Source organism: Globicephala melas, chromosome 9 (genome assembly GCF_963455315.2).
Source record: "Globicephala melas chromosome 9, mGloMel1.2, whole genome shotgun sequence".
Classification (NCBI taxonomy): Eukaryota; Metazoa; Chordata; class Mammalia; order Artiodactyla; family Delphinidae; genus Globicephala; species Globicephala melas.
In genome coordinates this window covers 84,029,632-84,046,338 of record NC_083322.1, presented here as the reverse complement: position 1 = coordinate 84,046,338, position 16,707 = coordinate 84,029,632, and the positions used below count along the sequence as shown (strand labels likewise).

At 36.5% G+C, this 16,707-nt stretch overlaps 1 protein-coding gene and 1 long non-coding RNA gene across 15 annotated transcripts in view; one reads left to right on the top strand and one right to left on the bottom strand.

Annotated features, from left to right (window-relative positions):
* MAGI2 (membrane associated guanylate kinase, WW and PDZ domain containing 2) overlaps positions 1–16,707 on the bottom strand; it is a 1,362,215-nt gene that overhangs the window by 508,630 nt on the left and 836,878 nt on the right. For all 14 annotated transcript variants that reach the window (XR_009565115.1, XM_060304749.1, XM_060304748.1 and 11 more), the window contains one exon: positions 6,581–6,791. Coding sequence is in view for 13 of the 14 variants with exons in the window: in XM_060304749.1 (XP_060160732.1) it covers positions 6,581–6,791 (211 nt within the window). In the remaining variant the exon portion in view is untranslated. The remainder of the gene's footprint in view (positions 1–6,580; positions 6,792–16,707) is intronic.
* On the top strand, positions 387–14,732 carry LOC132597794 (uncharacterized). Its single transcript, XR_009565116.1, has 4 exons — positions 387–639; positions 7,028–7,173; positions 11,994–12,139; positions 13,115–14,732. It is a non-coding gene; the product is annotated as an uncharacterized lncRNA (long non-coding RNA).

The window sequence follows — 16,707 nt, the reverse complement described above, 5'->3', positions numbered from 1 at the left end:
AATTACCATTTCTATACCACACCACCATGGGTCTCAAATACCGGCTAATTTAGTAGAGAAGCATGTATTTCCTAGCTTTCCTGAGTTTCTATAAAGCATTTCATTACAGGATGATTGTTTTTTAGGTTGAGCTAGCGTTAACGGTATGTCACTTTAATAGATTTTGACAGCTTGAGTCTCTTAGAGTTAACAGCATTTTTTGCTGATCTTCTGAAATGATGCTGAAGGAAAGTGGGTAGTAGTTACCTCCAGCAATTGTCGCAAACATCACATGAAGATACCGCACAGTATTTTTCAACAGTGGTTCTCACAAGCCTTGTAATTTGCATGCTTCTTCAAGATGCCTTAGAAAGGGAATATTTTTAATGCATTTAGGAGACAATGGACCAAGTGGCTTTTCCACTTCCCTTACACTATATATTTTTAAACCTCAACAATTCCCTTTGAAAATAGGATTCAACATTGGGCAGGAGACTGTGTAAAATGGGACAGTTGAAGGATTTTTCACAATCTGCATACTATCCTCCCTCAAGTTTGAGGATGTGATTTCCTTTCACTTTCATTGCTAGAGTAGATTCAGACGCAGAAGACCAGTTTTCTGCTTTTCTCCAAATCGTGGGGAGCACAGATGACAGGAAGGTAAGATGCTAATATTGTATAATCTTGTATTTCAATACTAGTTTCTTTAACAGGGACACATACACATATAGAGGCTACGTTTGCAAAGAAACTTCTAGCTGAGGAATGGAACACACATTTTCGAGGAACTTTGAATCATAATAATATACTACTCTATGTATTTCTATGGATAACGTTAATGTGAGGATTATGAAAAGTGAGAGATTAAGTGGAGTCAGTGGCTATTCAAGTTGTATTAAAGTGAGAGATTGTATTAAAGTGAGAGTTGTATTAAAGTGAGAGATTAAGTGGAGTCAGTGGCTATTCAAGTTGGATGTTAAAGTTCCAACAGTGGTCATGTAGGTTCAGAATCAATAATATCATAGAGATTATTGAGTGTATTTTATGTATTTTTAAAAATTAACATTAGTTTTTAGAGGAATATAGACTGATTCCATTTTATACTATAGTCAATAAAATCCTCAGAATGATTACATTGTTTTCTGGAAGCTTTTGTCTTCCCTCTAGATCATCATTTCAAAAGGAAGAACTATTAAATGCAATGATTGGATACATTTAATGAGCAGCAGAAGCTTTTTTGTTCAAGACTTGCATTGTGCTACTATCTTTTCTATTTATACATTGGTAATCCACAGAAAAAATAACTGTCAGCCTCTACAGTGGGTTATCTGTTTCCTAAATAATATTCCTAAAATTTCATTAAGTATATGAACATATGAGTTTGCCATCATATTGCCTTTCATATGTTCAGAAAACATTTTTAAAAGCAGTTTTATCATAAATATTGTTTTGGATATTATGGTTATTTGTTGCATACTAATGTTTGGTCTAAAACACTTATTTTCTGTTTAGAGATTGCACTAGAATCCTGTGCAGAAAAAAAACATATAAAAATATTCACTGTATCTACTGTTATTGTAATACAAATTACAGAGAGTAAGTCAAGACAAGATTTCACGACTCATCGGTATGTGCTGAGCCTCGAATGAGAAAGCATTAGGCTTTACCCAAAAAACGCCTTTTCTTTTCAATAAATTTCTCAAATATTTTGTCTTCTTTTAATAAATGAAAGTTCTAAATTTGTTGAAAATGGTAATTGGCGATTTACATAAAACTTAAGGAAATACAGCAACACAAGAAGCAACAGATTGTGTGTCTTATTTAGAATTTAAAAGCAAATTCAGCCTTTACAAAGACTGGGGAAACCATGTATAGCCATGACATTTTTCACAGATGTGATTTTCAGTTTCAAAAGCTTGCTTTGAAAAAATCTATTATTTAAGATGACATAGCATTCACTGCCATTCAGGAAGCTGGTAGTAAACAAATAGGTTCTTGTTGCCGTTTTGTTTTTTGCCAAAGCAATAGCAGTCTCTTGTATGTCACTAACTAAACTGACTCCCAAACAAAGAACTAATTTAATGGGATTCCCAAAGCATGTCAACCCAGATTAATCCTGTGGCAGCTATTCTTTACGGAACATTCAGCCTCTGCAGAATGAATTTCTGGCTGAGAAACTTATAAAACAAATACTATTTGTACTATAAAACTTTTTTTTCAGCCAATGCCTGTTTATATATTGTGGAGGTAGTATGGGATAATGGCAATGGCTTTGCAGGGTCACAAAGCTATAAGACCTTGGGAATGTTAATTTGTCCAAGGGTGCCTTATATCTCACCTATAAAATGGGGGTACCTCAAATGCTTTACAGGGTGGTTATGATATAATACATGTAAAGTACGCACCATGGCAAATTAGTTAAGAGCAAGGACCCTGGAGCCAGTGTATGTCCCATGAAAACATGAATCTTGTCAATTTTGTTGACCCCTATATTCCTAGGGTTCAATAAAATAGTTCCTAGCACACAGTATGTGCCCAATAAATAGGTGCTGAAAAAATGAAATCAAACATCCTGGCTTTGTCAATTCCTGGTTATATGACCAAGGGCAAGCTACTTACCTCTATAAGCCTCAGCAGCTATCTAAAGTGAGAATTAAATGAGCAAAGTGTAAATGCTTAACATACTAGCTATTACTGTTAAACAAGCTGAACACAGCATGAAAAAAGTAGGCACTCAATATGTGGTAACTATTATTACTAATTTGAATTTAAAATTAATATACTGTCTATTTTAAAAGATAATATTAATGAAAAGACAGTATGAGTTAAGGAAACTACTGGTTTTAAATAATGTTATGTATTTGAAAGCCTTTTTAAAATTGCTAAACATGTGACATTATAAATGCTTTAAAGCATGTTTGGAAGAGTACATTCACCTGCATTTAAAATTCTGTTGTTTAAAAATACTTTCTCAGATATTTACCTTTTCCCATTAAATATCACTGTAAGTGATAAAAGGAATCCGCTTTTATTATTCAGCAAAGGAAGTAGTTTTGAAGAGTGTGGGAAATACAGTTGGCCCACGTGTTCAGTATTGAGAACAATGACAAAAATGCCTCTCATATTCTAAATGCAGCACTTGTAAAGTACTGAGATATAAACTACTTTGCAATACTGAGTAAATCAGTAATTATTTTAAAACATTATTGCATGGAAGACAAAAAAATGAAATTACTTATTAGCTTAACTCAAAACCCACCACATATATATATATATATATACACACACACACACACACATACACACATACATACATGTATGTATGTATGTATACATATGTGTGTGTATTTCAAAAATACATACGTAAATGAACACTTCAGCATAGGTAGAGTTCCCCTCTTCTACTCAGAAATGAGTGTGTATATATATATATATATATATATATATATATATATATATATATATATAAATTTTTACACAGAACTGCAGGGTCCTTCTCCTTTATTTCACTTATTTTATATTTTATCATGATATTTGTTCCACTGGAAACAAAATTCAGTAAAGTGTAGTAAGGACGTGTTACCTACCAGGGGAGACTTCCATTACTCTAAGCAACTCTCGCAATATTCGTACCAGAGTAGTTTTCACTGGTATCATCAGCTCTCCTTACCTCACAAATCTCTAATTTTCTGTCTCTTCTACCTTTTCTTCTGCTTTACCTTCCTCTTAACTTACTCTACCTTCCCTTTTTATTTTCTTTTTTCACTATGATTTTGCTTCAGGACTGCAAACTTTTATGTTACAAATAATATTTGTTTTTTAAGTTTCTTGGCCAGAAATTCTGGGACATATCATGACTTAGTCCCTAAGAAACTCCTAATGCCCCATCATGGTCCCTCTCCTGTCCCTGCATCCTTCTCTACCAGATTGTTTCCAAGGGACTTTTATAGTATAGAGTTAATTTACATAATAATTCATTATGAATTCCACAGCAAAGATACCCACAGATTAATGACAGTGGGTTGAAATGTTGATTTTGTCAAATGTAGTTAGGAAGGAAAGATGTCCTCCCGAGCAAAGAGTGCCAGAAGTCAGGAGAAAATTAACTGAGGGAAAAGTACAGCAGAGTGAAATGCAGGTCAGTGAGAAAGGAAGAGGCAGCGCAGGTTGTGATGGTGTGAAAATGAGGGACCAGATGAAAAAGACACCGATTCCTCCTTGCTCTGTGACACCTGAGCTTATCACACTGAGTCGTGAGAGTCAAAGTAAACTTTTTGAAGGAAGAAAAGACAGATCTCAGATCTCAAGCTGGTCCTGGTGAAGGGTGGGCCAGGGGATGCCTCCGTTCTGTGAATGACTTCTTTAAGCAGGCATTTGCCACTGCCTCTTACATTGATCACCTTTCCATCACACGCTCACTTCAGCCCTTACTCCAGGCTTCTTCTCTCTCCCTGACCTCTGCATGAGTCTCCCTCAGCATTAGCATTCTCACTGCGAATCAAACTGTCTCTTTTTTTTTTTGTCTTAATTTTTCAGCTCAACATCTCTGCTAATACTACCAGTCTTCTCACTGGTCTTTGCAATGACAGTTCCTATATCTGGAGTGCTCTATCTACCTGTTACCTACTTTTCAAGTCTATGTTATTTTACCTTCCCTAGGATGCTTCCTTTTATTAAGTCTACGCTAAGCGTATCCTTCTCTGAATAGTATCACAAAACTCAAAAATCAATTGTTTACTAATTAACTATTCCTCTTATTCTCTCTTCCCCAACTTGACAATAAATTTAAGAGCAGGAACAAAATCTAATGAATCTTTGGATTCTGACACTGGATGACTGACTAGAATATTAATAAGAGTCATTTTGGTCGATTCTCCCAAGTCCTGACAGAGCCTCATCATTTACTATAACATGAACACAACTTCTGTCTTACGAGAAGTCCTTTTTCTCCACAATCCCAAACTCTGACACAGTTAAAAGGGGAAAGTTTATATTATAATCATAAAAAAGGAGGTTTTTATAATCGCAATTGGAAACACTGTAAGGACACAGTTTTTTCATCAACTTGCCATGCTGGTTTTCTTTTATTACTTCCACATGTCTTACTCCGCCTGTATTATATAATAAAAATGTGTATGTCATCAGTCTCCCTGTTCTGAACATCAGTTGTTCTGAACACCAATGCATGACCTCACATCTAGGGTTTATATTTTGACTTCTGGTCTGCAGTGGCGCTATGCTATGCTTATCAATAACAAAATTATGTTTTTGATATAAACACTTTCGAACATTTAAAAAATTATATAAGACTTTCTCTTTTCCAATTAATTGATAAAAGATGTCTCTGGGTCATTGATTATAGCAATAAGAAATATGCAAGAGATTCTTATTCTTTTTTTCTTTTTTAAACTTATAAGATTTGTCAAAAGGTGAATGGTGGTAATATATTTTCTGCATTTCTCATCCATGTTGGAGTCAAGCAGAGCACCAAGTAATTACCTGGTTATGTATTTCCTTGGCCACATGTTACAAAGTTTTCATGTGAGAATTAAATATTGGCATGTGGTAACATTCCAATTTCACAATTGAGTTCTGCCTATGGAGATCTAAGTCACAAATCACTCCAGGTTGGGAAAGGGAATCTAGTTTTAATATTTTTCTCAATAGTCAGAGTTTACATATTTTTATCTACTATCGGCACTGAAAACTTCAGATTCTATTAATTTTTCTCTTTGAGTCTTCTACAACTTTGAGGGAATAAGGGTTGTTGTTCATTTACAATATTTTTAGTTTTTATTCTTTCTAATGAACGTTTTGATTGTCTCATGCACATCAACAATTTAATTTTGAGCTAAGATCAACTTAGGAGTTTTAAAAAGTTGTTCTACTCCTAGAAGGTAAAGAAAAGGAAAGCTAGACAATGTTGTTAATAAAATATATAAAAATTCAGTTTGGGAAAAAAAGTCCCTAAAGAAAGAAAAGATTAGATTATGTATCACTAGTGAGTTCAGAATTAGCATTTCATTTTCCTTGCTAAGTCATAAAAATGGTAAGCAACAAATAGAATGGAATTTAATAAAAATAAGTATGATGAGCTATACAAACACATGATTTTATTGACACCTGACCTCAGGGTCAAATGCTTAAAACACTCTCATTTGTGACTAGCAAGTATTTTCCTCTCAATAGTTGCATCCTATTAAACCACTGGACATGATGGTTGAGGTTTCCACCAATTTGAATTAAAAGATGGGGATTATCTCATTTGAACCACATGGAGGTCTTGGAAGGGTAGAGTAAGCATTTCCTCATGACAAATTCACTATTTCTAATTCAATAATAACATCACATGGAGATTTGCCTTTTTAGTCATGACTGCAACAAATTTTACAGTGGTATTGTTTAACTCATTCGTTGATTTATAGCTGTAAACTAGGATCTTTAATTGTATTAAGGTGCTATCCCCTTATTCTCTTACAAAGAAGGAAGCTAATATCACAATTGATGAAATTCAATACTTTGACCACATCTCCATTTACAACATCATTTATGTACTACTATGATCTTTGTGGAAATGTTCAGAGAAATGTGTGAAACTCACTCAATGAAGTAGACTTCACCCTTCTCTGTATAGGCCATTTCCCAGTTATCAGGCAATGGGTCTGATTCATCATGCTCTTCAGGTTTAGTTGGTTTTGCATCATCCATCTGTTCCTTCACCTCCTCGGGCTGACTATACACTGGTGCAGGATAAGGCTGGGAGGGTGTCTCCCCTGAGGCACCTGCACTCTTGTCTTCATGTTCACTGGATTCTATGAGAGAACAAGAGCATAGGGTTAGTCACTCGAGCCACTGTAACTTCTGAGTGAGTGCGGACTACGCTCATCAGGGAATGAGCTCTGTGAAGGCTAATAGGAAAAGCACAATTGTAACCAGCTCTGAAAATTATCAGTAGGCCTATTGGAGTTCCCTTTTCACTCATCATTCTCACCGATCCTTCAACGAATTATTGCTGATGACTAACTTGGACGACCATTTCACAATGCAGGTGTGGCAGACAGCGTAATGCTCCCTAAGGATGCCCATGCCCTACGCCCTGGAACATGTGATTTTTACCTTACACGGCAAAAGAAGATTTGCGGAACTGATCAAACTAAGGACCTTGCGATTGGGGGATTATCTTCAACTATTCAGGTGGGCTTATTTTAATGACAAGGGTCTTTACAAGTGTAAGAGGAAAGCAGAAGACGAGTGTGAGAGGGAGATGTGACTACTGAAGAATGGCAAAAGAGATGCACTGGTGCTGACTTTGAAGATAGAAAGGGACCAAACACAAGCTAAGAAATGGGGGTGGCCTTTAGAAGCTGGCAAGGCAAAAGAATAGATTCTCTTCTAGAGCCTCTAGAAAAGAACAGTTTTTCAGACATCTTGATTTTAGCCCAGTGAGACCCAGGTCAGACCTCTAACCTACAGAGATGTATGATAAAAAATATGCATTGTTTTAAGCCACTAGGTGTGTGGTAATTTGTTACAGTAGCAATAGAAAACTAATGCAACAGAGCAAAAACTAAAAGAGATGCATACCTTAACAGAAATGATAAAAGGCTTGGAGGACAGACCCAAGGGTACCAACATGCAAATGGTATGAGCTCCAGAATGAGGAAAAGGGCCACATGGAGAAGAAATAACAACTCAATAAAAATAGAATATAAGTTGCCTAAAATGAAGAAACACTTGAGTCTGAAGATTAAAATGGTTCACTGAATCTGAGGCCAAATTAATGAAGTATTTATTTCACCTAAACACATCTAGGTGAAATTTCCAAGCTCCAATGTTAAGAAACAACTTTACCAGCTTCCACATTGAAGAAAAGTACCCACAAAAAAGAGGAACAGAAGATCATCAGACGTTTCATCTATAATACCCTAAGCTCAAAGACAGTAAGGTGACATCTGTAGTAACTTGAGGAAAAGAAAAGTACAGCAACCCAAGAACTTAACTCTACCAAAATATTATTCATCTATCTAGGCAAAAGAAAGTCACTTTTAAACCTGCAAAAGTTCTGAATGAAATCTTACCTTTGGAAAGCTCAGGTTCAGAGAAATTTCCTACAAGGTAAGATGGTGATTGGGAGAGAAATTCAAAGGGGAAATTTAGATTTAAGGTACTCCCTGGTTCATTCAGGGATTCAGCACCACTATATTTAGGTTTTGGTCTCGGGTGTGGCAAGGTAATGGTAAGAAGAGGGAAACCACAGGAAAGATCAAGGGAGCCAAAAGCAGAGGGGGCCTATAACTACTTTAGTTTGGAACTTTGGGAGGAACGTTTCCTGCAGAGTGGCTCCAAATCTCCACTGGGGTGTCAGAGATAAATGGATGAACACATTTGGCAAATACTACTCCCAAGACTTCCCTGTGGCATGCACATCACGCAGAAGTCCAAGTATGCTCTTCTGGAGACTTGGAAAGTAGCTAAGAATAGAGAACTGATCCGCCTGCACTGAAGGTCACTATGGCTTCTTCACAGCAGAAGGCGTGGTGGGGACAGCTTAACCCAGAAACTGGAAGGAGACACTACTGACATACAATGTTAATGTGATGGTGAGGCAGCCTTCTTGGAAATATGAAATTCCACAATTGTTTGGGAACCTAATCCATAGCTATTAACATTAAAAAATATATACAAATACATATATGCTTCGACTCAGTAATCCCAGTTTGAGAATATAACCTCTAGGAATAAAGGTGGTGGTGTATAAAAACACCTATATGATAATATTTACCGTAGCACTGTTTGTAGTAGCAAAGACCTGGAAACTATTTGGATGCCTATCAATGAGGGTATGATTAAACAAATTGTGGTTATCATTACCATGGAAAACTATGTAGTGTAAAGACCTGCTGACCTGGAAAAGGTGCTAATCATTACTATTCAAAGAGTAATCCAAATTGAAGAGTAATACGTGTACACTGTTAAGTCTATTAAAAAAAAAAAAAAGCAAACAGCAAGCTAGATATATGCATATAATTTTGTTTACAACTACATGAAAAAAAAACAAGATGGAAAGATGTACAACAGATGGTTAACTTTGATTAAACAAAAACAGTAAATTTGTATGGGTGTGGGAGTTTTTTTACATATCTTTGCATTAGTTGGCTATTATATTTATAAGTTTAAAAATAATAAAGGTAATTTAAAATGAGTAAATTAAAGTAGAATGTACTTTTTGTCTTAATCAACGGCTTGGATTAATTTTTTTCCCCATATGTGTCAGTCTCAGAGAGCAATATGAAAGCATCTTTAGGAATTAGGACAAGAACACTTTACAAGCTTTTGTTGTTTTGCCCTTAAAAAGAAGATTTTATTAAAATAATATGGTCCTTAGTGATGTAGTCTCCCAGCTGATTCTTCATACAGATTTAACCTTTGTAAATTGTGCAGGAAAGAAACAGCAAGAGAAGGTACCATTGCTCTTTTTAGATTCTCCTTGCTGTACCTTATTACCGCATGTAATTACCAATACGTGAAGCGTACCGTTCTCAGGTATTTCCAAATGTCGTGTTGCATTTGAAAAGTTAAAAAGCAAGGTCATGATCTGAACACATTCATTTATTCCATATTCACCTAATCAGTATTTATTAAACACTCAATTGGCGTCAGGCACCGAGGACAGAAGAGCAAACAAGAGAGGCATGATCCTTGCTCTCACAGAACTCAAAGTATTTCAAGATGTGTAGTCTTTAAACAATTTTAAGTGCGATGAATACTATCAAAGGGAAAGATGAGATCTTACGCATACACATTCCTCATGAAGAATCAAGGAAAGCCCTTTTTCCAACATGCTATCAAATCTGAGACTAGAAAAAGGAGTCAAGTGACTTCTTTCAGAGAAAAGTAAGGGAGAAAGAAATACATAAAAAAGGAATAGATTAGGCCTTAGAAAGCACGCTCAGAATTTGGGACTGTATCCTGAGAGTAACGAGAAGGTACTGATGTGTCTTAATCAAGGGGATGACACAAGTAGGTTTTTATTCTCCGCAAAGACCCTCTTAGCTATTCTGGGGGTTTGAGGGTGTTAAGAGTAGATATTTACAGACCATTGGGGAGTTATTTTTGTGTTTGAGACAGAGACGTTGGTGGCATGGGCATGGCTTCTTTTTATGAACTGAAAAAAAGTGTAGAATACGGATTTGGTATGATATTTTAAAAAAGGTACAGATAAGGACAAATGAGAAGTCATGGTAAACCCAGGGCGGGGCAAAGCAATTCACTGCGCTAGGCACCATGACAGGAGGAGCAGGACTCTGTCAGGAGTGGGAAAGATAATGGCTGTAATTTTAGGCACAACAGATGGAAGTCCATGCCAAACTCACAATGGAGATGTCAAGTCAATGAGTTCTTGGCTGGAGGGAATCAGCTTGAAAGACTACAGCATACGGATAGATTGTATTATAATTTAAGCCACAGGAGTGAATGAAATTGCCTAGAGAGACAGTGCAGCAAGTGGAAACAAGAATACCTAGAGCAGCTGTCTGAGGAACTCCAACATTTAAGTCATAGAGAGAATGACGAGGGAAGAGCAACCAGGGAAGTACCAGAAAAACCAGTTGATCTTTATGTCACAGAAGCCAAGCAAAGGTGTATGAGGAGGAAACACTTAACTGTGGCCAAAACTTCTAAACAGTCCATCAGCAAGATTAGGATGTAAAATCTAATGAAATTCAAGATATGGAGGTCACTGGGGATGTTAGCTACCAGCTGTGGTACTAGTTGCAGTGGAGTGGTGGATGGGAAGGCCAAGCTGGAATGGATTAAATGAATGCATAAAGAGAAAATATAGAATATGCTAACAGAGAAAGTCAAAGATTAGCTATGAACAAATAAACTTTTTTCTTCATCTAAATAACTATTATATTTTCAAGAGAAATGTGAGACATCTCCTGAAAAAAAAAAGTCTAGAGTCTTTGGAGATGTCTATAGTTATATTTATAACTATTGATGTGCTAGAGATTACTGAGCCATGTTCTCCCAGTTTACCTAGCTCAATTATTCATTCATTCCTGTATTCTTATCTAATCAATCGTTACATTAGCAAACATGAATTTATACCTACAATGTGCAAGATACTTGACAAGAGCTTAATGGGGGAGAGAAAAAGAACTTTTTATCAGGCTACTGAGAATTGGGTTGAAATGTAAGTAATAAGGAGAATCCACTTTCTTTATTTGAAGAAAATAAGAGAAAAAAAATGAGTAAGGCAAATGGACAACACAACATCCCCACATTTACTATTCATAAAGGCTAATCTAGGGATGCAGTTTATGGTGAGGGTCAAGGGCTTCTGGTAAAATGCAGAATCAAGCTAATATACCCACAGGCAGTACTGAACCACGGCAGGCTTCCCATGCAGGGGTAGAACCTTTTCCCGGAAGAGCCACGCAGGGTATTAAGAGGAAATAAAAAGAGGACTTGAGCCAAGGAGGCCCAGATTATCCTTCAAAGATGTATCACTCAGAGAAGTCACTCTACCTCTTTGGGGCAGAATAAGTCAAGGAGCCAGTGGAGTGAAAATTAAGTACCCTCTTTGACATGCAAGACAACATGGGAGGTGGAGAGGAAGTACTTCCCCTCAGTGGATAACAATGCAGAGTACTACCACAATGATTTATTGAAGGATACTCAGTGACACAAAAGAGTTGTATACAATTCTCTAGGGAGACGATAAGGAACAGGGAAACAAGAGTACCTAAGGCAGCTGTCTGAGAAACTCCATTATTTAACAGTCAGCAAAGGAAGAAACTGGCATTATACTTGCTATATTATGTACTAGGAAAATGGTAGTAATTAATTAATTAATTGAGCATCTGCTGAGCCCCTGCTAACTGCCAAGCACTAGGCTAGGCAGTGGGCAGTTAAGGAGACTGTGGGCCAAATGCTAAGTATTAGTTTGCTAGGGCTGTCATAACAAAATAGAACAAAACTGGATGACTTAATAAAAATTTATTGTTTTACAGTTCTGGAGACTAGAAACCCTAGAACAAGGGTTCACCAGCAGGGTCATGCTCCCTCTGAAGATGTTACAGAAGGATCTGTTCCAGACCTCTCTGCTGGCTTATGGTAGTTCCTTGGTTTGTGGCAGCATAACTACAATCTTCATATGGTATTCTCCCTGTATACATGCCTGGGTCCTAATTTCCCCTTTTTAGAAGGAGACTAGTCGTACTGGGTCAGGGGCAGTTAAGGAGACTGTGGGCCAAACTTAATTAGTAGAACTAATTACTACTACTACTTAGTTAAGATAACCTCATCCTATTTCCAAATAAGATCACATTCTGAGATTCTGGTGGTTTGGACTTCAACATATGAATTTTTGGGGAAAACAATTCAACTCATTAAATAGTATATTAGGCAAGTTTATCTTACAATCCACCAAACCAATATTTACCATGTCTGGGACTATAAATTATCATTTCATGCTACATTACAATCATTTCCCTGCTTAATAAGGAGAATAGAAATTAACTTCACTACATTTTAGATAACATAATTATGCCTTTCTTCTGTATGTGGCTTAATATTTTTAAAAATCAGATATGTTGGGTATTATAGAAGTAACTGAGAAAGTACCCATTAAGAACAGAATGGACTTTTTAAAAAATAGGCTTTATATTTTAGATCAATTTTAAGTTCACAGCAAAATTAAGAGAAAGGTACAGAAATTTCCTATGTACTCCCTGTCCCCACAAATGCATTGTCTCCCCCATTACTAACATCCTCCACCAGTGTGGTGCATTTATTACAACTGATGAACTTACAGTGACATATCATTATCACCCAAAATCCACAGTTTACATCAGGGTTCACTCTCGGTGTTGTATGTTTTATGGGTTTCAACAAAGGTATAATGACACACATCCACCACTGTAATATACATAGTAGTTTCACTGCCTTAAAAGTCCTCTGTGCTCTGCTTTTCATCCCTCTCTCCCCTCTAACTCTTGGAAACTACTGATGTTTTTACTGTCTCCATAGTTTTGCCTTTTCCAGAGTGTCATATAGTATAGAGAGTCTTTTCAGATTTGCTTCTTTCATTTAGTAATACACATTTAAGTTTGCTTGATGTCTTTTTTTGCAGGGCTCTCACTGCTGTGGCCTCTCCTGTTGCAGAGCACAGGCTCCGGACGCGCAGGCTCAGCGGCCATGGCTCACGGGCCCAGCCGCTCCGCGGCATGTGGGATCTTCCTGGACTGGGGCACGAACCTGTGTCCCCTGCATCGGCAGGCGGACCCCCAACCACTGTGCCACCAGGGAAGCCCTGCATGATGTCTTTTAATAGCTTTATAGCTCATTTATTTGCAGCACTGTATAATATTCCATTGTCTGGATGTACCACCAAAACATACTTTTAGTAATTAAGGATAGGAAAGAACAGATTTTACCGACCAGCCAAGGTGCATGTGTAGCCATTCCTGCTAGCACTCCCCTCCCCCCATGGAGTTCAGCTTAAAGTTACATGCATGCAAATGTGCCCTAACACAGATCTCATATATGTCAGATCTGCAGTTTGAGAAACCTTAGACTGTTTAAATTCTGACTAAAGAGAAAGAGCCAAATAACCCCAAGCACGTTTTACTTTTATAGTGGTTTGAAGGTATTTCTTGATTAAGCAGTGGTCATGTAGAACTGCCCTTTTTAACTTCTAAGACACATTTCTCAGCATGGTTTTATTGTTAAATCCAAACATGAATTTTGTGATATGTAAATTAATTTTCCCCCAAGATGCTTACTGCTTAAGTGAAAAGACTTTATCAAACACTGGCATGTTTTGAGCATTCCATTTTGCATTTCTCGGTCCCTTAGATGCCTTACAAACCAGAGCAAGGGGTTTATTTTTGCCGTAACAATAGAAACAAAAAATATTTCAATAAAGAAGGAACACCTATTTTTAAAGAATGATAATCATAAAGAAAAATTTCCCTTTGACCAGGACTGTTGTATTTCCTAGAAACTTATAGAAACATTGAGAAACAGAATAGGCATTGGTAATATACAGTCTTATAAGCAATGGCCTATAAAAACATGTTTTATGTACACTTTTATTGCTGTGAAGAATTAAGAAATATAGTTTCTTTCATCTTTCCTACCCTAAAGTTTTGTTGGATTCAGCAAATAATTTCCTTCTTCCCGTAAGAAATTCAGAAAAACTCAAAGATCTGTATATAGTACAGGGACTGAAAACCATTTAATGGGAAGAGAGGTAAATATATGCATTTTTGCATTTAGTACAGTCTGCATAAATTCTACAGTTCTGGTCCAGTCTCAGGTTTTGATATTACAGTATGTATAGTAGCCATTCCCCTTACTTACATGTTTATTACCCTAGCAGTATCTAACACATTGCCTTTTGGATACAAGACTAAGGATAAATCAGAAATACCATGGTTTTGAATGTCCCTACTGAGTTTTATTAAAGAATAATCAGAAACCAAGATAAAACCATTTCAAGAAGAAGATTGCCTATTTTATACCTTAATCATATTTTCATTTGATACAGTCTATGCTTACAGTTAATGTTCAGCTTTCTGTAATTGCCATCCTTTGAAATGAGGGAAAATAACATCTTAAAGCCAGATAGGAAATTGTTGATTTTACTTCTTTGAACAGTCATAAAATTTGAATTTCCAAAATTTATTTTACCCTGTAAGGGAGCTCTGCAACTTATATTTTTAATGGCTCGGTGACAAATTTTAATAAATCTCATGTCTTTATGTTATTTCTCCTGTCTTCATGTTATTTCTTTGGAAATAAGCATGGCTAGAGAACATTTAACGGGGGGAAAAAAAAGATTGAGGAACATATTTATAGCTTATAAGGAAAGAGAATAGGAATAATTTGAGATTAATTTTTTTTTCTTTTTGCTTAGCCATTCTCGATAGCAACAAACATACTCCACAAGAAGCAGTAGAACATAATTGCTAAGGCTGGTGTGAGACTGCCTGGGTTTGAATCTGTCCTTCATGGTGTGCTGTTGGGCAAGTTATTTAACTCACTCTGTGCATGCCTCAATTTCCTTAAATGTACAATGGAACAACATTACTTACCTATAAGGGTTAGATGAGACATGTATACAAATTGCTTAGAACAGTCAACTACCAGAACATAGTAGATATTCAGGAAATGTTATATACTTTTATCAGTGAGGTCTACCACCTAGAACACTAAATAAATTGTGTAGTTAAATCAGCCAAGCAACCTAAATGATTTCTCCCCACTGAAACAAAAAGTATGTGGTCAATTTCAAATGATTTTTAAGATGTTAGGTGTTTTCTCTTAGAGGAAAACATAGGAAGAACACTCTTTGACATAAATCACAGCAAGATCTTTTTTGACCCACCTCCTAGAGTAATGGAGGTAATGGGACCTAATGAAACTTAAATGCTTTTGCACAGCCAAGGAAATTATAAACAAAAGACAACCCTCAGAATGAGAGAAAAATATTTGCAAACGAAGCAAAAGACAAAGGATAAATCTCCAAAATATATAAACAGCTCATGCAGCTCAATATTAAAAAAAACAAACAACCTAACCAAAAAATGGGCAGAAGACCTAAATAGGCATCTCTCCAAAGAAGACATACAGATGGCCAAGAGGCACATGAAAAGCTGCTCAACATCACTAATTATTAGAGAAATGCAAATCAAAACTGCAATGAGGTATCGCCTCACACTGGTTAGAATCGGCATCATCAGAAAATCTGCAAACAACAAATGCTGGAGAGGGTGTGGAGAAAACAGAACCCTCTTGCACTACTGGTGGGAATGTAAATTGATACAGTCACTATGGGGAACAGTATGGACGTTCCTTAAAAAAACTAAAAATAGAATTACCCTATGACTCCGCAATCCCACTACTGGGCATATGCCCAGAGAAAACCATAATTCAAACAGACATATGCACCCCATTGTTCATTGCAGCACTATTTACAACAGTCAGGTCATGCAAGCAACCTAAATGCCCATCGACAGATGAATGGATAAAGAAGATGTGGTACATATATACAATGGAATATTACTCAGCCATAAAAAGGAATGAAATTGGGTCATTTGTAGAGATGTGGATGGACCTACAGTCTGTCATACAGAGTGAAGTAAGTCAGAAGGAGAAAAACAAATATCATATATTAATGCATATACGTGGAATCTAGAAAAATGGTACAGATGAACTGGTTTGAAAGGCAGAAATGGAGACACAGATGTAGAGAACAAATGTATGGACACCAAGGGGGGAAAATGGGGCAGGGGTGGTGGTGGTGGGATGAATTGGGAGATTGGGATTGACATATATACACTAATATGTATAAAATGGATAACTAATAAGAAAAAGAAAGATATTAGGTGTTTTCAAAAAACAGTGCAATTTCTAAAGAAAAAAAGGAAACACACAAAGCTAACGTTTCTTCTTTAAAAGGTCTTTGCACAAATTGAGTTTTTCTTCCTCAGTTGAAACATGCTGTGGTGTTAAGTGATTTAAAGGAGAGAAAATTTCCTCAGAAACCACAAATTTTTTCTAAGTTCTGTATGTTTTCCTACAGAGTTCTGCATTTGATTTTGCTGGGTGCCAGGGGCTGCTACTGAGCCATGAACTTGGCATCACTCCGGTACCTTTGAGCGTACTGATTCATATCAGAATCAGAGACATAGCTCCCCGATTTTATATTAGCCCAAAGCT